This window comes from Peromyscus maniculatus, chromosome 5, assembly GCF_049852395.1.
Source record: "Peromyscus maniculatus bairdii isolate BWxNUB_F1_BW_parent chromosome 5, HU_Pman_BW_mat_3.1, whole genome shotgun sequence".
Lineage (NCBI taxonomy): Eukaryota > Metazoa > Chordata > Mammalia > Rodentia > Cricetidae > Peromyscus > Peromyscus maniculatus.
The window spans coordinates 128,431,237-128,451,453 of NC_134856.1; the positions used below are offsets into that span (position 1 = coordinate 128,431,237).

The 20,217-nt window shown below is 43.6% G+C and overlaps 1 protein-coding gene across 5 annotated transcripts in view; it reads left to right on the forward strand.

Moving 5' to 3' along the window:
- The window catches only part of Rnf144b (ring finger protein 144B), a 151,792-nt gene extending 131,982 nt beyond the window's left edge, over positions 1–19,810 (forward strand). For all 5 annotated transcript variants that reach the window (XM_006972855.4, XM_042278425.2, XM_076573269.1 and 2 more), the window contains exons 5-8: positions 8,964–9,159; positions 11,022–11,166; positions 14,744–14,833; positions 16,241–19,810. In XM_006972855.4, coding sequence (XP_006972917.1) covers positions 8,964–9,159; positions 11,022–11,166; positions 14,744–14,833; positions 16,241–16,381 — 572 coding nt within the window. In that variant the 3' untranslated portion in view covers positions 16,382–19,810. The remainder of the gene's footprint in view (positions 1–8,963; positions 9,160–11,021; positions 11,167–14,743; positions 14,834–16,240) is intronic.
- Positions 19,811–20,217: the final 407 nt, after the last annotated feature.

A 20,217-nucleotide genomic window follows, 5' to 3' on the forward strand; every position in this document is an offset into this window, starting at 1 on the left:
AAATTCTATAATATTTTACAGTTCTGGGTACTATTTTAAGCATGAGTCCATCTTTTTGGACAATGATGACCTGCTGTATCCTTCATAACCTTCTTGCCAGGCACACTTTCTCCTCAGCTTCATGTTCCCTGTACCTCAGCAGCCACTTCTTTCAGTATAGTCCAACAGCATCACTTGTTTCCTCTTCATCTTAACCCACATCTTTTACTGAAGGTTTTATCCTTAGTCTTCTAGGTTCTCTAATTCATTTAGAAACTTGACAATCTGCAGGTTCTCTACAACACATTGTATCTATATTCTTTAATACAGGTTCCCTTATTCTAGGTATGAATCCTACTTTCTCTAATCACCTTCCAGGAGACCATGACTCACTTTGGTAGGATGTCCAACATGGCCATATTAAAGAGAAAAGAGTCCTGTGGAGGTAGCAGCAATTAAAATGTATTTAATACTGTCATTTCTTTTGGATAGCCAGCTGTAACTTAGGGGTTCATCTGAAACTCACTAAACTTGAGTTATGCAGACGTTTGTGGGTCTTGTAATAGTGTTAGAACAAATGACTTTAGATGTTATTCCAAATTTGAAAATCTTTGCAACTCTCTTGAGAGCAGTCTGTTTGACGGTGGGTACTCTGTCTCTATGGACCATATTGACTGTAGCAGATGTTAATTCTGATTACTTTAGTTTAATGGTATTTTAACTATCTGCAGAAGACTCCTCTTCTTTGAGATATCAAAGGCAAATTAACTTAAGCATAATTAAAAATGCATCGGGTCATAGAAATTAATACAGCTTGATTTATTTCAGCTGATAATTAAATTAAATTGAGTGTGTGGTGTTTCCCACAATAACAAAAATTCTTGTGGTAGACTCACAGCGGCAGAGGATGACAGAAAAACCACTCTTGTTGGTTGAGAAAGATACAACAGAATAAAAACAAAGTGCACATGGTGCGTGTCAGATGCCCCTGGTTGTCGTGTAGGAAAAACCAGGGTTGAAGATTCAGTTTTGTTATTTGTTCTCTTCCCCTTTTATCCCCTCCCCCAGTGCTTGACTTGATCGGATTTCGGTTTTCAAAGCTGAAAATAGTCATCTGGGTTGGATATAGTTCTTACATCTCATGGCCTTTTTCATTTCCCAGGCTGTTTCGATTTCCTAATATTGTCAGAATACATAAGTAGAGAAGTTTGAAATAGCATTTCGTGCTTTGTAAAACTGCACGGACAAGCAGTCTTAGGATAAATAGCCACGGGCCTCTACTTCAGTCACCAGGTTTTCCTTGCAGAAGTGAATTGAAATTCAGAGTCTGCGAATTTGCCTCTCTGATGAAGTATGTCACAATTAATCCCTTTGAAATCATGTTCATGCTCACCATGTCATGCTGATCATGAAGTTTCAAGGTCACCCTTGGGGTGTGGGCTGCTTTGGTTTAAATTCTTATATTCTATGAACTTAAAAAAAAGTATTCCTTTCATAATTTATATAATGGACTTTGATCATATGCCCCATTGTCCACTATTAACCAGTTGTTTCTCCACTGAACCTCCTCTTCCCCACCAGTCCCCCTCCTATTTGCATGTCTTTTAAAGTGACACATTTATTAATATTGTGTGGTATATGTGTGATGTGAGGGGAGAGACCTGCATGCCAAGGCCAGTATGGAAGTCAGAAGAAAACTCTGTGGAACTGGTCTCTCCTTCCACCTGTGTGTGGGATCTAGGGATTAAAATCAAGTCATCAGACCTGTACTGCTTAGCTAGTGCCTTTCCCTGATGAACCATCTTGCATGTGGATTTAAGTTTGAAGAGAGAGGGTTGATGTAGGAGAGGGACGGACACAATTGTACCCATGAAATCCTTAAGAACACAAGCAGTAGGGCTCACGGCAGGGTGCTGGATAGCTAAATCTATGCACGCCGAGCCTGCAGACGGGGAAGACAGGCTCTACAATGTATCTCTTATCCTGGGTTCCCAGAGGCATACTCAGTCATGGTGCACGGTACAGGCTTGCACAGCTGTTTCTTCCACAAGCTTTTTCCTCACAGTGAAAAGAGAAGGGAGGTCCACAGGTGAGGATGAGACATTGGGTACCTCAGACTGGAAGGAGCCAAGGGAGGGAATTCATACAATGTAAAGTGTCTTTGGGAGTATTGCACCTGAGTCTTACAAAACTGACTTCCAGTTTCACCCATTTGTAAATCACTTACATGAGGACAGAGCCCACCTTGTGGAGCTTACTGCGTTTTTCTGGTTATCAGTAACCCAGGATAAGAAATACATCTTATGACCAGCCTCCTATCGGTTGTTCCTGCAACCACAGATTTAGCCAACCTTGGATCAAAAATGTATTTTTAAAAATTGCTTGTGTACTGAATATGTATACTCATTTTTTATTATTCCCTAAATAATATAACAATGATCTGTATAGCATTTACATTGTAGTCAGTGTTTTAAGGAACCTGGGGATGACTTGAAAGCATGCAAATACTGTGCCATTTTACGTAAAGGACTTGAGCCTCCTGTGGTTTTGGTATCTGTACCTGGAGGGATGCATATACTCATGCATGCACATGAGCCCTTACAACTCGTTAAATGGACTTCTCAATTCCTTTTATGAAAAGCATCACAAGAAAATGTACACATTTGTAGGCCTTCTTTCAAAGAATTCAATGCTACTCAAGTAGAAAATGGGAGTGTGGCTGAAGAATTTGACTTTGGAGAGTGTGCTGTGTGCAGTCAGTGTGTTTAGTGTGTTCCGGAGAGTGATGTTAATCTCGGCCATCTCATTTGAAAGAAAGAAAAGTGTTGGGCTAAAGAGTTGCTTTTCTAAGTGGTGGGACCCCATGTTCCCGTGCATTTGGGTCCCCCTAACTGACTGCCGGCACCTTCCACTCTGGGTTGTCTTCTGTTTTTATAAAGTGTGGCTGGTTTCTTGTGTGGATAAACCTTTATACATGCCCCATACAGGTAAACTTCAGAAGCAGATCCAAACTACTTGTAGTATTGCAGCTTGTTCATGATTCCAGCCAAAAGGGCTTAAATGTGACAATTAAAAATGCACAATTAAAAATAACTGTGAAAGCAGGACTAATGTGTGTCCAGTGTCAAATGGTTCTCAAAAGTGGGGCAGTCTCAAAAGTTTATTGCTAGTAATTCAAATCAAATTAGTAATTAGCCCGTTGAAAGAGCAGAAAATGTGCTTTCACGCTATGGGGCCTTCACCCTGATGAAAACCGGAGACCAGAGAGAAGAGCCTTTTACTTAAATGGCCTTTGTGCTTTCCAACCCAGAGGCACCTTTTTCTTTTCACTCAAAAACGTTTCTGTGTGCATCTGTAAAGACTTGGGCATGGCTGTTGGATTGCAAGCGATAACATTCAGCCCCATTTCTGTGTTCCCGAGTCACTTACTCTCTTGGGTAGTCCATTCTTCCTTAACCCCTCCTTTACTTAGCTCCTGACTTTAACACAGAAATAGGACTTTCAGGAGTTTAACTAGATTTGTCTTTTCTCCCAGATTATCCATTAATGCTACTTTTTTTTAATGGTTTAGAGAGATGATAATCCCACTGTTTCTTTAGTAAGCAGAATAAATGACCAGGACAGTATATATATAATCCTCTAAGGACCTGTGCAAGTATCTGTGTGGAAAAATGCACAAATAATGCTGTCTTGTTCCTTAGGTACCCTGCTGTGTGGACGGACATTCCTTTAGGCTTTAATCATGTCACCCAGCTAGTGGTGCTGAGTGGTAGATGGGGACTCGAGATAGTGACTGAATTTCTTCCGAACCTCTGTGTGTAGAGGAGGACTGGTCTCAGACTGCTGAGGTTGACCAGAATGCACAGAGTGTACCCCTCTGATTGAGAGCAGGGGAGGAGCTGGAAACCCTGCAGGGCATTCCAGAAGCACCTGCTTTTGATGTACTTCCATCCTAACTGGTAGACACAGCCTGTACTCCAGGGTAGGTGACCCAGTACTTCACTGAGTTTGAAGAGCCAAGCAGGATGTACAGCAAACAATGAATGCCAAGTTAATATCTACAACTCAACACCACCTGAAAGGTGTGTACATGTGTGGATTTTATTACAGGTGTATGTGTCTGTCTGTATCAAGGATGATTGGGAAGTAGAAACCATTGGCCACGAGATGCACTAAAAAGCTCGATCATGGTTGTGGTTTTGGCTTTTCTTCCTTTTATGCTATGCAAATTCTTCTCTTCACTTTCCTGCTCAGTGCTCCATGATTTTCTGTGCTGAATGATGTGGGTTTTATGTACTGATGTACTTATTTCAGCTTAGCTTCTATTCTGTGACCCTCTAGCTGGTAATGCCTACCCATGTCCAGATGTGAATACTTTTGTCACGGTTAATTTCAAGCTGCCAGTGTGGTACCACTCGCCTTGGATCTCGGGAGAGATGCATTTGGCTTGTGAGCTGCCAGGGCCCATCAGGATGTATCCTGTCATCAATTGGTGTTTCCTTTAAGTACAGTAGCTTAATTCTAACGTCGTGATAGAGACTTTCCCCCTGTGTCTCCCCATGCAGGCGGGCTGCACCCTGGCTAACTAAGGGACTCCTTTTTCAAATCAGTGTTTATATAGTGGTTTTGCCCTTTCTGCCTTAATCTCCTCATGTTTCCTCCCAGTGTGTGTTACCTGCTTTGTCTGTGATTAGAAGAAACCAGTTTTGCCTTCTGATGTTAGACTTTATTAAAATAGGAAATTTTATTATGGATTTGTGGACAAGAAAGAAAGCCTAAAGGGCTTTCTATAAGTAGCCATTAAGTACCCTACTCTCCACCCCAAGGACGGCTCACAAGTGTTTATCAATAATTTCATTTTTGTTGTCTTGTGAGATGCACTCTCAATCATTTGCGTTGCTAGTTTTTTTTAATTTTATTTTTTTTTAATTTTTAGATGTCATATTGTTTTACATATCTCTTTCATTTCACCCGGTGAGCATCTTCATATTATGAGTTTTCTGAGCATAGAAATCTTTAGTTTTGTATTTCATGTGCCCAAGTCCCTAACAAGTACTTGAAACCAGTCTTTGTTGAATTAAGAGTGAGAAATAGACATGCCTAATTTTCAGTTTTTTAACAATGAGGGGCAATGCCTCAAAGTCAAATTAAGGTGAGGATTGAGCCTTTGTTACTGCATAAATAAGTAAAATGTGGGTGAAATCTCAGAGTAGGGCATGGACAGCATCCAGGGATGCTGGTCAAGAGTGTGGACAACACCCAGGGGTGCTAGTCAAGAGTGTGGACAACACCCAGGGGTGCTAGTCAAGAGCAGTAGTAGTAGCACAGAAGAAAGGAGATTAGTGGCCAAAAAGAGTGAGAAGACAGAGCCTAAGCCATGGGACATGGAAGGTGGGACGTTAGCTAGAAGACATTCCAGGCACACTTGGGAGTGTGCACCCAGACGGATTTTGCTGGTGACTTTGAGGGGGCAGTTTATTAAGGTACTTTCAGCCAACCTTTTACTTCAGAACAGTTGGGGAGATACGTTAGGTAGGATGTCATAGGAAGTAAGGGGTGATAGTTCTCAAGAGCAGAGTTCTGGAAGGTGTACTAACTAACTAGTCTTTACTAGGAAAACGGCTGTTGCCCTTCTGAGTGGCACCTCCCTGCTGAGTGCGGGGGTTACAAGTGTGAGCCACTATGCCTGGCTTCAGAAAATAGCTTTAAAAACCAATTTTAAAAATTACACAAGTGGCATTTGTACCTTAAAAAAAAATCACATGGGCCAGTGAGATGCTCGGTGGGTAAAGACACTTCCACCATGCCTGAAGACCTGCTGTGTTCAATCCCTGGGTCTCATATGGCAGAAGGAAAGGACTAGCTTCACCATGTTGTCCTCTGACGTCACACACACTGTGGCATGTACACAATCACAATACACAATACATAAGTGTAATTTTAAAAATTCACATTGACAATAAAGGTCTGTGCCTTTTCACCTAACCCTTGACCTTTCATTTTGGGGAAAGCTGTTACCTTCAAGAGTCTACTGGAAGCAGTTGAAATACATCTCTATATACATAATTTTATAAATACTGCTCATTTATACTATTCTGTAAACTGGCCTTTTCATTGATTATTATTAACACATCTATTATTAATTTATAAATTTGTTCTATATTTTTAAAAAATATAAACAATGCTCAACTACATGAATATATATTATTTGTCTGTTCAACTATATAAAACTCTTCATTTCTGACAGAATGTATTAACTTTTTAAAAACAGTATATGAATTTGTGTTATGGTGCACAAGGTTTCTACAGAATAATATATGTAAATTTGTTTCTATTTTACTTGTATAATTTTCATGGGCTGTGCATACAGATAAAACTATTGGTATAGAAAAACTTCAAAGGTCATCTCAGACATGGTCCTTTAATCCTCTCAGTAAAATCTGCCCTGTGGGAGGAACAGCCCTATTTGGTGTGATTATTTACTCACTGTTACTAGAAGTAGCCTTATCAGTTAATGTGCTTTCAGCTACAAGGAGTGGAAAGTCTGAAAATGGCTTAGGCATCTTCCTACTCCATGTACAGGAAGTCCTTAGGGGGGCAGTCATGGCTCTGATTTAGCTCAAATTTCTTAAACCATTTAGCTTTTCCTCAGCATTGTCCTTATGCTTGTCCCAGTTTCATAACTTCACATACCTGTGGACAAAAGAAGGCAGATTAACAGTACTGGGGACCAGGTCTTGTCCTAGATTAGAAGCCCTATGGTGGGTCTTTCCTTACCTTCCCATTGGTTGGAACCATGTCCCATGCCCAGCCTTCTCTGTAGGCAGTCTGGGGAAGTGCAGCTCTAGACTATCCAGACTGTCGTGGCAGACAGGTATTTATTTTGATAAGATGTGAGGGGATTGAGGGGATTGAGAGGGTTGCTGGGAGAACTGGCTAGAGTGGCCAGTTTTACTTTTAGGTAGAGCTAGAACTCCATCTCCTGATATGCACCTTAGGTCACAGTGAAGCTCTGTAAGGCATCCTTAAAGAGGAAGACTGGGGTACAGTTCAGTGCAGGGCTGCTGCCCAGAGTATGTCTCATCCCCATTACTGACCAACAAGTAAGCCATCAAGTCAAGAAAAGCCCAAACATGACTGCTAATGGGGGAAGTACAAGCGTGACCACAGGATAACATCTCGGCCACTAATGGGACCTCTCTATGACGGTGGCCCATTGAGATTGTTCCAGCTCGTGCTGTCATGGAATTGCATTTGTCTGAATTCACCGGGTTGTTAGCACAACAACAGACTCAACTAAGCTGCATCTTGTACAAATCCCTGTAGAGAGCTTTAATGCCTCCACCCTTGCCCTGCTCCCATGCTCGCATGCCTGGTCCTCATGTCCTGTCATGGTGGTAGAAAGTTCAGGTCCTTGTTTCCTGTGGCTCAGATTCTTTCCTAGTGTTTGTGTTGGACCATGGGCAGCAGCCACACTGGGTTTTAAGCTACTTTATAGCAATAGATCAGAATCTATAATTGTTCCCTCATTTATCATTTCTTCTTTCATTGTACCTCTTTGGATGCCTGAAACAATAAGTTGGTAGAAACGTGTCATAACTTCTCCCATTTTTACAACTGATTAAAGTAATTATAATAGATTGGAGTAAACCTCAGAGGTTCCAGAGAGAAATATCATGAGTAAGAAATTTGTAAAAAACATCATTCAGAGAAAGAAAGGCTACTGGTCCCCTCTATCAGCCTCATCATAGGGTGTATTCCATGGAAAGATGGAATCTGTTAATGCTCAAGAAATGGGAAAACAAGAGAGACATACAAATACTTCAACAGATGGCTGGCTATCCACCTGCCAATCTTACCCTTTTTCCTGTGTGTTGTGTGGATCTAGCCCCTGTCATATGAATGGCTATAATTTTATAGTCTGAGAAAGTACCTGTTTGTTTTAAGAGCTTACAGGCACTTCATAAATAGTCCCCAATTTGTTCACTAGTAAGACAGCAAACTACTTAAATCTGATTTCCTTGCTAAGCTACACCGGATACTGTTTGATCCTAAACTATTTGAATCCTTGTGTTTCCAGTCCCCTGCTGTATGAACTGTGTCTTAGAGCCCAAAGCACGTACTCTTCTCTGTAGAACACCTTTGTTCTCTTGCTTTGATGCTCTGCACATCATCCTTTCCTCCAAGATGGTACCTAGTTCATCATGGAAGAGACTTGTGTTTTTGCCCATTTTGAATGCTCAAAGGCAAGTTGTAGTCTTTGGTTAAAGTCCATAGCATACCTATTAATAAAGGCAGTGGTGACTTGCTCTATTAGTTCCTACCTTGAGAATGTGGCAGGGATGACCTTAAGCTCTGGATGGTGGGTGGTGGGCTTGGATCCATTATGAAGATGGTTGGTCATGGAGATGGCCACTCCCTTGCTGGTGTGATACATGTTGCTCTATAAAAATGATAAATGAAGGGGAGAAAGCTTAATCCTTGGATCAGAGAAAGCCCATCACTGTAGATTAATGGTCTTGTTAAATAAGAAACACAGAGCCAATGCAGAGATGAAAGCCCAAGAGGTCAGAGCAAAAATCCTTACCCTTCACTGCTGCTGTTATCCTCTTCAGCAAGAGCCCTACTTCCTGTCTATTTGTCTTTTTTATAGACTTTCTATTCTGTCTTCTCTTTGGTTGTAAACCCAACCACATGACCTCCTTGTCACTGCCTGTCTGTACAGACCTCCAGGTCTTCTATGGTTTGTATTGAGATTAAAGGCATGTGTCTCCATGCTGGCTGTATCCTTGAACACACAGAGATCCACCTAGCTCTGCCTCCCAAGTGCTGGGATTAAAGGCATGCACCACCACTGCCCAGTTTCTGCTATGGCTTGCTGTTAGCTCTGACCCCCAGGCAACTTTATTAACATGCAAATAAAATCACATCTCAGTACAATTATAATATCACCATACATCACAGTTTTCTTCTTTATGTTTCAGAGGTTCACATGGACCCCCTCCGAACATGGTGTCCTGTTGCAGACTGCCAGACAGTGTGCCATATTGCAGCAGGAGACCCAGGGAAGCCTGTGATGGTGGAATGCCCTTCTTGCCACCTGAAATTCTGCTCATGTTGCAAGGATCCCTGGCATGGGGAGGCTTCCTGTAGAGAGCAGCCAATTGTGCCAGAGCATGGGTAAGGGGTGAAGTGTCTTTGGGATTATTTCTAGTGTTCTTTTCAAACTCTGCATCAGCGGCTTTGGGAAGGAGTTAGATATTCACTGTAGAAATACCCTGAGAAGAATTAGTAAGGTGGTAACAGACACTAACCAGAACAGTATGTCTAAAGGGGATTCTAGCTTTTTATCCTAGGGGACCTTCCAGATATGTTAAGTTTGTTTGCGTTCACTCCCTTTGGGTAGAGAGACTCATCCCTCTAGTTTTCAGTAGAAAGTCAGGGCTTGTACATAGCTATTCCCTAAAAAACCATGTTTACCCTTCACCGCTGTAGCCCATTCTTCCTGTTTACAAAATAAGAGAGATATGATCATACCTGATTAAATGGCCAGCTCATGGGGTACGCCAAACCTACAGAACGTGCAGACAGATAGACTGTCTTCCTAAGTGCTGAAAAGATACGGGAAGAGAGATTCCTTCCTAACACTTTATGTTATGAAAAGGTGGTGCCAGGCCTGAGATTTTATGTCGAGAAGTAATTCAACCAAAGGGTGCCGTTTTGTATGGAGGGTTTTTATGGCAGCAGCCTGGAGCAGAGTGAGAGACCTTTGTGTTAGATCCCATGCTTCGCTTGAGGCTATGGCTGTTCTGCTCCAGCAAGAACAAAACACCAGTGTTCCCAGCCAGTTGGCTTTCTCACCCAGTGCCCTCAGACTGCAGAACCAGTCTTCAGGAACAGTCACGCTGCCTGGCTGTGGTGCTGTGCTTCGATATCAGACCAAGCACAGAGGGAAGAGAACTCTGACACACACGCGGTTGTGTGCCATCCCCATCAGATTTAAAGCAATGCTTTCATAGTAGTTAGCCCCCCAGGTAAGTTTAAAGGGCTCAGAGGAGAGGGATGATTTGAGTTCTGACACTGTTCATGTCATCCGGGCGGCCTCATATAAGGCACTAAGCCTCTTTTGAGTCTGTATCCCTGTTGGGAAAAGGGGGCATTAAAGTTTTTATTACATTAACTCGTGTGTGTGTGTGTGTGTGTGTGTGTGTGTGTGTGTGTGTAGTACACATGTGTGGACCTGTGTTGTCATGTGTGGAGGTCAAAGGACGTGTTGTGAGAGTTTTTTTGTTGTTGTTTTTGTTTTTTCCTTTACCACGTGGATCCAGGGGATTGAACTCAGGTCATCAGTACCTTTCCCTGCTGAGCTATCTCAACAGCCCAAAGAAGAATATTAAAATGGAAATACTGTCTCTACTATATTAGGTTATTTCCAGCACCACATCTGACCAGAGGTTGGACAACCTTTTGTAAACTGTGATGTCCCTGTGTGCTGGGTGGTGATTTTGATACCCAGTCAGTGGAGTGTAATGGAGTGTTCTGACTCCCTCCTAACACAACCTGAACCGCTTAGTCCTGAGTCCCTTTCTGCTTAGGTCACACACTGGCCTATTCATCAGCTCAGAGGAGGTCTTTTTGGTGACAGTCGGCATCTCGTTGAGTTCCGCTGGCTGAACCCCTCGCTCCCCTTATTTAATGAGGAGGTCGTTACATAGACTGATCCCGTTTGGATCCCGAGTTAGGTTCTCACAGTCTGACTCCCTCCACATACTTCTTATTCAGAAAATGTGTGATCTAGGAAGGAAGTATTAATTTGGCAAAGCAATAAAGCCAACCAGCTGTGGAAAGTGTAATTATATAATTCATTAGGAGCAAAAATAAATAATTTTTTTCTTATTGAGCTATCTGAACAACTAATAATCCATGCCTCCCATTTTTCTTCCCTCCCGTCTCTTTGGAAGCGAGTTAAACACAGCAAGCAGGACTTATTGACCATCCACTTCAGACGGCTGACTGAACATGGCTTGTCGGTTTTGTTCTAGGGCCCTCTTTGGGACGGATGCAGACGCCCCCATTAAGCAGTGCCCGGTTTGCCGGATTTACATCGAGCGCAACGAGGGCTGCGCTCAGATGATGTGCAAGAACTGCAAACACACCTTCTGTTGGTACTGCTTGCAGAACCTGGACGTAAGTTCTCCTTGGAAGAGGCCCAGCCTTTGCCCTGTGCTGGGTCTGTGCCGCGGTCGGGGCCCTGCGGTCCTTCCCTCTCTCTCACTATAGTGCAAAAGGAATTGGGTTTTCTTAGCGAGGTTTCCTAAGCCTGATACCTTACATCTGTCCTCTACTTCCCGTCTTCCTTCTTCCCTCCTCCTTCCTTTTCCCACTCACTTCCTCTTTCCCTTCAGCTTCATCTGTTCCATGGTGCCGGGCACTGGACCCAGACATTGTGCATGCCAGGCGAGCACTGTCCCCCCTGAGTCCCAGCCCCATTGCCCTTTTGGACATTGTGAAACCTCTTCCTGTTGCCCGACGTGTGCTGCTTCAGCTTTCAAGACATTCTTTTGTTTTGTGCCTTGGAGGAAATTACCTCTATCATGTAAATACCTGTGAGTGTGTTTGTTTTATATTGCTGTTGTAACAAGTGATCACAAACTTTGTGCCTTAAAACAGCACAGAATTATTTTCCACGTCTGTACACTCAAGTGTAACGTGTATCTCACTGGAATTAGGATATTGACAAAGCTACACTGCTGTCTGGAGTCTCTAGATGAGAATCCAGTTCTTTGCCTTTCTATCTTCCAGAGATAGGGTTGCTTGCATTGCTAGACTTGTGATCCCATTTCCCTGTCTCCAAAGGCAATAACATCCCGTCTCTCTGACCCTTTCATGGTTCTCATTGCCACTGACCACAGCCAGAAAGGATTTCCTCCCTATAAAGACCCATGAAATGAGACTGGACACATTTGTATCACAAAGGATAATCTCCCCCGGGTCACAGTCCTTCACACAGTTATACATGCAGACAAGTCACGGAGACTCAGCCGTGAGCATCTTTGAGGGCATTCTGTGTACTGCAATCAGAAAAACCACTGTCTCCTGCCCCAGTGTCTTTTGTGTTGGTGTGACATGGAGTACTGCTGCCTTGACACTAGATTCTGGGACTTGTCTGATCATTGTTCTCCCTCACTACCCAATAGCGTGTCTTCTCAAAGTCAGCTAGCATTTTCATTCAGTCGTGTGCCAAGGTGCAATGACCTCAGCTGTGGGAAGGGTGGCTGAGAAGGGCGGACTTCAATCCCAATCTTTTAAAGTTTGAGGTGGTGCAAACTGTTTAGGCTACTCCTGTCAGGGCGATTTGAAGTTATAATGTATGTCCATGTTGGTGTCCGACCTCAGTCATGCATGTCTTAAGGTTGCTATTGCTGTAATGAAACACTATGACCACAGAAACTTAGGGAGGAAAAGGTTTATTTGCCTTACACTTTCACATCACAGTTCATTATCAAAGGAAGTCAGGACAGGAACTCAAGCAGGGCAGGGACCTGGAGGTAAGAGCTGATGCAGAAGCCGTGGAGGAGTGCTGCTTACTGATTTGTTCCTCATGGCTTGTTCCGCCTGCTTTCATACAGAACCCAGGACCACCATCCCAAGAGAGGAACCACCCACAGGGGGCTGGGCTTTCCCACATCAATCACTAATTAAGAAAATACCCCACAGGCTTGCCTATAGCTGGATCTTATGGAGGCCTTTTCTCAGTTGGGACTCCCTCCTCTGATGACTAGTAGCAAGTGACATGAAACAGTACACACTACACAGACGTCTTTTTGTCAGTTCTTGGTTTTGCTGTACAGTTGGGTCTCATCCAACTAACAGTTTGTTCGGTGCTATAGTCTGCAAAGCAGTGCCAGGAAAGAAGGTGTCATTAATGGATGCCTGCTGGCACTTCAACTGAAAACTAGGTAAGCTGTTGAGGACACCGTGAGGAAGCGTCTCTGTTAGCTTGGTCTTTCTTAAGGAAGTGCATTAGATTGAAGAGTTGAAGGTGGATGTTGTAGATGAAAGACTGTAAACAGCTTACACATGGTTTCCACTCTGAATAACTTTGCTGCACATCGTCTTTTAGATGGCAAGTGTGTGTGGTGTTACACAATTTACACATTAAAAAGAGATCCTAGGGTTTTCTCCATAATCTGGGTTTCTCTCCACAAGGCAGCTGAGTCCAGGCAGTTCTCTTTAGGAGACAAGAATGTAAGGGACTCCATGTGTGCACCAGATCTCCATCCTTTGGCTGGAGTAAGTCTGGGGGATGGCGTTGTGGAGAACACTCTGTTCAGACACTTGTGTTGTGTGGGCCCCCGAGATGAAACGGGACAGATGTTAAATGTCTGAACACATGGACTTCAGATGCTAAAGCATGCTTTTCCGTCACTGTGTCTTGGGATCTTGCTTTCTCTGATTTAGATGAGGGCATTGGCTTGTGATGAAGATGCTTTTCTGCAGGGCAGTATTCCGTGCCACACAGTGTTGATGTGTCTGTGGGAAAATTGAGAACCTGGGACAAAGGAGGATTTTCTAAAGCCCAAGCCTGAGACTGTGTGTGCTGGGCATTGCGTTTGCTCCCGCCTTCGTCTCCATCCCTGGCACGTCAGAGGCTGAGATGGAGCCTCCCAGACCTGTCTCCTTGAGTCCTCTTTTCTCTTCCATGTGACCTCAGCTCCTATTCTCCTCCTGTACCATTCTATTCTGTCCGCTGTGTCCATTTAGAGATGAGCCAGTCTCCTTGAGCTGGCTGTCTTTTCTCTCTATTCAGAAGCCAAGCTTCTAGAGAGCCCAGCCAGCTCTTGCTGCTGACATCGCCCTCCTCCAGTCAGCACAAGCCATGCAAGTAGCCACGTGGCCATACCCTGAGCGTACTCTTTCCAAGGTTTTGCATGATTTCTTCCTGGGAAAACCCGACATCCTTAGCTTTCCCAGGTTCTCGGCTGCATTTGGCATCTTGGCCACTTGCCCTCGCTTCTGACCTCACTTCCCTAGCTGTACCTCAGTTTCCCTTCCAGACCCCTCACCTATTCCTGAGTGCCGTCTCTGAACAAATGTACTTCTCAGTCCACTTCTCCTCTATATAATCTCATTGAGTTCTGTGATTCTTTTTTTTCATTTTATGTATAACTTTGGAAGTGCCTCTAATATCCAAGTCTCTCCTTCAAAGACCAGGTATAAGTAATGAGCTGCCTTTGGATGTATTGCTTGGATGTCAAGTTCAGCATGTCCAAACTGTAGTCTTTACCCACCCTCCCAGATCCATCTTTGAGTTATTTCTCTTGGCAAAGCCACTGTCTTCTTTCTGTTCCATAGCTTTCCCCTCATTCAAGGCCCTGTTTCCCTGCTTCCTCATTTGCTTCATTACTTTCTTAGTGTCTCGTGACTGGCTTCCGCTTCCCTATCATTCCCTCAGCTGATGGCATTTCTCACACCAGGTATGCTCCTGACCTTTGGTTCTCACATTCCGTGGTGTACACCTCTGCTAGAGCTCGCTGTTGGTTACCTGTCTGAGATGGTTGATCAGGTCATTCCTTTTTCTGTTGCCTCAACCAAGAGTTCATTATGATTTATTTCCTTGGTGATTTGCAGAACTATAAGCCATGCTGAAGATGGGGGTGGGGTTCTTGGGAAGTAATTCATAGGTTAGGTGACCCCTGCACTTTATATCCACCTCTCAACTCCACGTCGTGTGCTTACTGAAACTCTTCTCTTTGTTTTTCAGAATGACATATTCCTTAGGCATTATGACAAAGGACCATGCAGGAATAAGCTTGGCCACTCGAGAGCATCGGTAATGTGGAACCGAACACAGGTACCCTCCTCCTTAAGGAAACATGAGATGCCTTGGACTTAGGGTTGCTTCCTTGCTTTCCCATGCCCTCTTGGGAGGTTCTGGTACAAGGAGAAAGAGAACAATGGAGCAGCTGCCTGAAGTTAATTCAAGAACACAATTATTGAGGGACAGAGGCACCAGAGGGCTGAGCAGTAGAGTGACCAGCCAAGTGAATACCCATGTTCTTTGCTCTTGCAAAACATGGGAGGAGTTTCCTGCAAGCAGTTAGAGCCCATCAGCCATCAGAGGAGAGTTCTGCAATACCGTGGGCTCCTTCTGGGCTTCAGTTCCCTCTGTACATGCCATTGTGTATTTATGTGGCAGGTTCAAAGGGAGCTGTGGTTTGTTTTTTAATACTGTTTTGTATTTATCAAAGGCTATGCTCCCTTTGAGGAAACCAATGTTCATATCCTAACAATCATCATAATGTTCCTATGAGACTGTTGGGGAAGCCCTGATAGAGAACAGGCCAACACCCACGGTTCAGGGTTGGGAGTTAACAGTTAAGCTTGAGTTAGGCTTCTGTTGGTTCTCACCCTCGATTTAGTCCCATGTAGCTTTGTAGTTTGTGTCCGGTTGAGAACGTCGCTAAATGTGCCCAAGACGGTATCCTAGTCATTCATCTAGTAGATTATTATAGACTAGGTGACTGGAACAGCAAAGATTGCCTCTTCCTGGTTCTGGATGCTGGAAGTCTGAGGTTCAGGTATCAACATGGGCAGGTTCTGCTGAGGATGTTAGCTGCTTGTCTCAGGACTTGAAGGAGCGAGAGTTGGGTTAAGCTCATGGTTTGAAGGGAGACAGTCCATCATGGTGGGGAGGACATGGCAGAGTTCACAGGGGTAAGAACTTGAGGCTGGGACTCCTCATATCTCAGCATGCTATGAACAGGGACCAGGGGGAGGGGGATATTAACATTCATCAGGCTTTCTTCTTTTTTACTTTTTGTTATTCAATCCGATGCCCAGCCCATGGGATGGCAGCACACATATTCCCTTCTCAGTTGATCCTGTCTGGAAATGTCCACATAAACACATCCAGAGGTGTGTCTCTTGGATGACGCTAAATCTAGACACATTGGCAATGAGGCATTACACTCACTGTGCTCTTCCTGGCTCACAGATGATAGTTTTCTTGCTGTGCTCGCCTATGGTAGAAATCTGAGAATGGAGGCAAGCTCCTGAGCTCCCTTAGTATCACTAAGGCTCCAGAGTCTCAGCTAGGGCTCCCCTCTCCAAATGCCATCACACTGAGTAGTAGGGTTTCAACCTAGGGGTTTGGAAGGGGGACACAAGCATTCACACCACAAAGGCTGTTACACTTGGGGACATGTATACATCTAAGATGATGTAACTGCTAAACTAGGGTTTTTTCTTCCATTTGCAGGTGGTAGGGATACTTGTGGGATTAGGAGTCATTGCCCTGGTGACTTCACCCCTCCTCCTCCTGGCCTCTCCATGTATAATCTGCTGTGTCTGCAAGTCCTGCCGAGGCAAGAAGAAAAAGCACGATCCATCCACAACTTAAAGTTACCTGCACAGGCATCTGGGTTTCACGAGACAGTGCAGCGATAAAGCCCCACTTAGCGACCTTGCCTCCTTCTCCTTGCCAAACTTTGGAAGTGCCTCTGTGTCCAGACTCTGAACTTGCCTGATAGCATTCAGTGTGGGAAAAGGCCAAGTCCTGGGTGCGAGTGTTCCTGTGTATCGAGAAGCAGCTCGCAACCCAGGCTGTGTCTGTGGAGCACTCTAGGAGCTTTGCTGTTGCCCGGGAGACTCTTAACACATCGCCATCTTGCCATCCAAAGGATCCCACCAGGCTTCTCATCTTCCATTCAAACCTAATGAGCCTGGGTGAACATTCAGTGTACTAATGGCATTGCCGTGCTTGGCGGCTTTGCAAACTGAGCAGAAGTCTGTGTTGATTCCACTGCCACGGGACACATGGCAGAAACCCAGAGTCAGAGGGGAAGGAGAAGACTGCATAATAATTAATTCTGTGCGCAATAGAACTGGCCACTTATCTCAGGAGTCGATGCCCTGACTGGCATGCCTGTGCCGGCTACTGTGAGCACATCTTCAGTGTTCCCACAGTGACTTGGCAGAAACATAATCGCTCTCTCCCTGTGTGATCTCATCTTCAGGCAGGAGAAACTGCTCTTCAGAGGGAGTTGTCCCTTCCCAGGAAAAGGTTGTAACATGTACAACAACATGGCCTAATTTAGTGTCTGTTGTTTGGCAGATACTATTCTTCTTAGGTAACAGTTCACCGCTCACAGCCTGCAGCTGTGGCCTATAAAAGTGTTTTATATGGGCTGTGAGTGGGGAAGCTTCAAAGCCTTTGTTGTAGGCAGCAGGGTCCTTTCTTGGGCTCTGTGGTCATATTCCCAACAGATTAGGAGTTGGACCAGAAAGTGCACATCAGCAGTACACATTATAGTCCATCCTTCGAATCATCGAGCTATTGATCCATCCATCCATATAGAATCCATGTGACTCCCCTAAGCATGCATGGAGGTGTCCAACAGATGACACAAAGTAAGATTAGCTAAAATACCTTGTTCCTTTCTATGACTAAATGATTTATCTGTCTGCATAAACGGTTTTTTTTTTTTTTTGCTTAGTACACATGTGAATTTTTACTGTTAAGTTCATAACTTACCCAGGAGGGTAGACTTAAAAACAAATCTTTTAAAACAATGCCTAGTGCAATTTTATGTTGTCTGTAAAGTGATAATCAGGTTATTTACATACTTTCAGACACGATTTAGAGCAGCTCTTTGCTCAGCCTAATTTAGTATCGTTCTCCTGGGAGCTGTTCAGACAATCTGAGTGCTTTCTGTGTCCTCAAGAAACTGATAAAACGACAAGAAGAAATCAAGTGGAAGTATGTCATGTGTCTTCAGTAGTTTGGATCTGTGTCATCTCAGTGTGACTCATCCTGACCATCATACCATCAGTCACAAGTAGATTTTGAAAAGACGAACATGTTTTCTCCAGGGAGAGGATTATACAGTTGCCATTAGCAATGCAGCCCGGTGCTTCTTAAGACCAGTGTGCGTTCCGTGTTAACGGAGACTTCTGAAGGCAGGGAGATTATTCAGGGCCTATTCCTTTTTCCACGGTAACGTGGTTACTAGATTGTTAAACTGCTGCTATCCTGGATCTATTATCAAAGATTGATGCCTTGCCTCTGCAGTGGAATGTATCCTAAGTGGGGATGTATATATTCAAGGACCTTTAATTCACACACATGTATTAATATCTAATATATGTATAGTACATTCATTGGCTGTCTACTTTTTTATTCACCAGTTTGTGTAAAACATAGAACTCGGGAAAACTTCTGAATGGCAAGCAGCCCAAATCATTTTAATCATTTATTATTATATGTCTTCATATAAATTGACTGTTTTCCATTGAATGTCTAAGCCCTTCAGAAAGAACAAACAACAACAACAACAACAACAACAAAAAACCCCTCTCTTCTGAAAGGATATTTCATATTAGTCCAAACATAAATGTACATCTCTCTGAGTGGTTAGCTTGCACAGACATAGTCAGCTGCCTCCCCTGAGGTGACGGGCTTTTGTTATAGCTCAGGGGATTACAGGAACTCAACTGCCTGAAATTGGATTTTTGTAGCAAGAATGTCAGCAGCGACAACACTAGCCACCATTAGCAAATTCTCCGAGCTTGCTCTGTTCTAACTGGGGCAGATTTCATGTAACCTGAAATGCTGTTATCTCAGAAATAAGAGCTGGTGGATTTGGAGGGAAGGTGGAAAAGAATATCTGTGCTATTTCCCTGGCAAAATTGAGGGAAATTGCCTTCCAGAGATTTTTTTATAAAAGCACTAGTTTTGATTTTATTTTTGTTTTATTTTTTTTGGCTGGGAGGGCGGTTGTTTGTCAAACTGGTTTTACCTCGCTGGATATTTTTTTCACTGGTGCCAAGTGCCTGAATATGGTGTCTTCTTCCTTATGTGACAAAACGTGTGTGAGAGTGTGTCTGAGTCTACTCAAGAATTTGGTAGCTAGAACCCAAGTGTGTGTATCTGTGACTCATCCCTGGGCACAAGGCCGGCCTAACTCTTTTGTTTCCAAAGAAACAAGGTGGTAACTGTAATCGGGGAGGCTGGTTTTTCACTTTGAGTGGTTGGCCTCTGGAGAGTTAACTTCCTTTGCCCTCAGCTTCCACCTCATTTTGGAAGATTCTTACAAAAAGTGTTTGGCTGTGGCAAAAGTTTTCTAGTCCATTTGAAATAGATTTAGAAGCCCACTAGGTCTGCACTTTCCAGAAATCTTGCCGGACACAATGGTGTGTCATCCAGACCCCGCCACCTCTGGGGGTTCCCCTGTTGAAGTACATTAGAGAAGAGGGAGGCCGCGCGGAAGCAGGTGTCAGAGTCTTCGCCATCCTGTTTGTTCATGCCATGGGTATTTGCTCTGGATTTGAAATCTGTACTTTGAAAGTGGCCTTGGGAAAGCAAATAATTGTGTGTGAATTTTCTTGTCGTTTGCATCACAAAATAATTCTCTTTATTCAAGTGGAAAAATTCTCATTGATTTTTTTGGATGTACAAAACTGTTTCTTGGAAGCCAAATTTCCTCTTGAAAATTACTCAGTAACCAAGTATATGTTGCGTTCTCCTCCTGTGCCCAGAGCTCCTGCAGAACACATCTCTCTGTCCCTGAGTAGATGCCTTTTAGTATGTGAAACTGTGTACACATGTGTGGCTGTGAGAACCAGTTCAGAAATGCCTTAGATGAATGACATTGTGTAAAGCTATCTCAATTGATATCTACAGGCTATCACATCTCATGTTGTTGGTTCATGATCCAGGAAGTTTTGTCATGTGGTTACTTAAATTGCTGTTGGAGTATATATATTTTTTCAATTCTTTGGGAAGAAAATTGTTTTAATCTCTTTCGCCCCAATAAATGTGAGCAGGAAACCAAGCGCGTTAGGCTTTGTTCTACACAATGCTCAGTTTTATTCTCTAAGAACCACCTAAATCACTATGAAATCCCAGACTCAGAATTTACAAAAACAACCAAAATTTATGTCTAGGTAATGGTTCTTGGTATTGCGTTTCTTGAAGAAACAGGAGAAGTGCAATGCTGTCACTCAACGCAGACTTCATCATGCTGTGTGGAGAAGTTCACATCAGCAGCACCCAGGTCGTCACCACCCAGAGAAGCCGTCAGTAATGACACATCTTTAGCCATTCGAAACAACCACACCACACAGTCACTGCTTTGTGTCAAAGTAGAGTTCAGTAAAAATGACAATTAGACTAAATTCCAAGAGCAGTTCTAACCTTCCTAAAACCTCTTAGAAGGATGGGTTCCCTTGTTATGA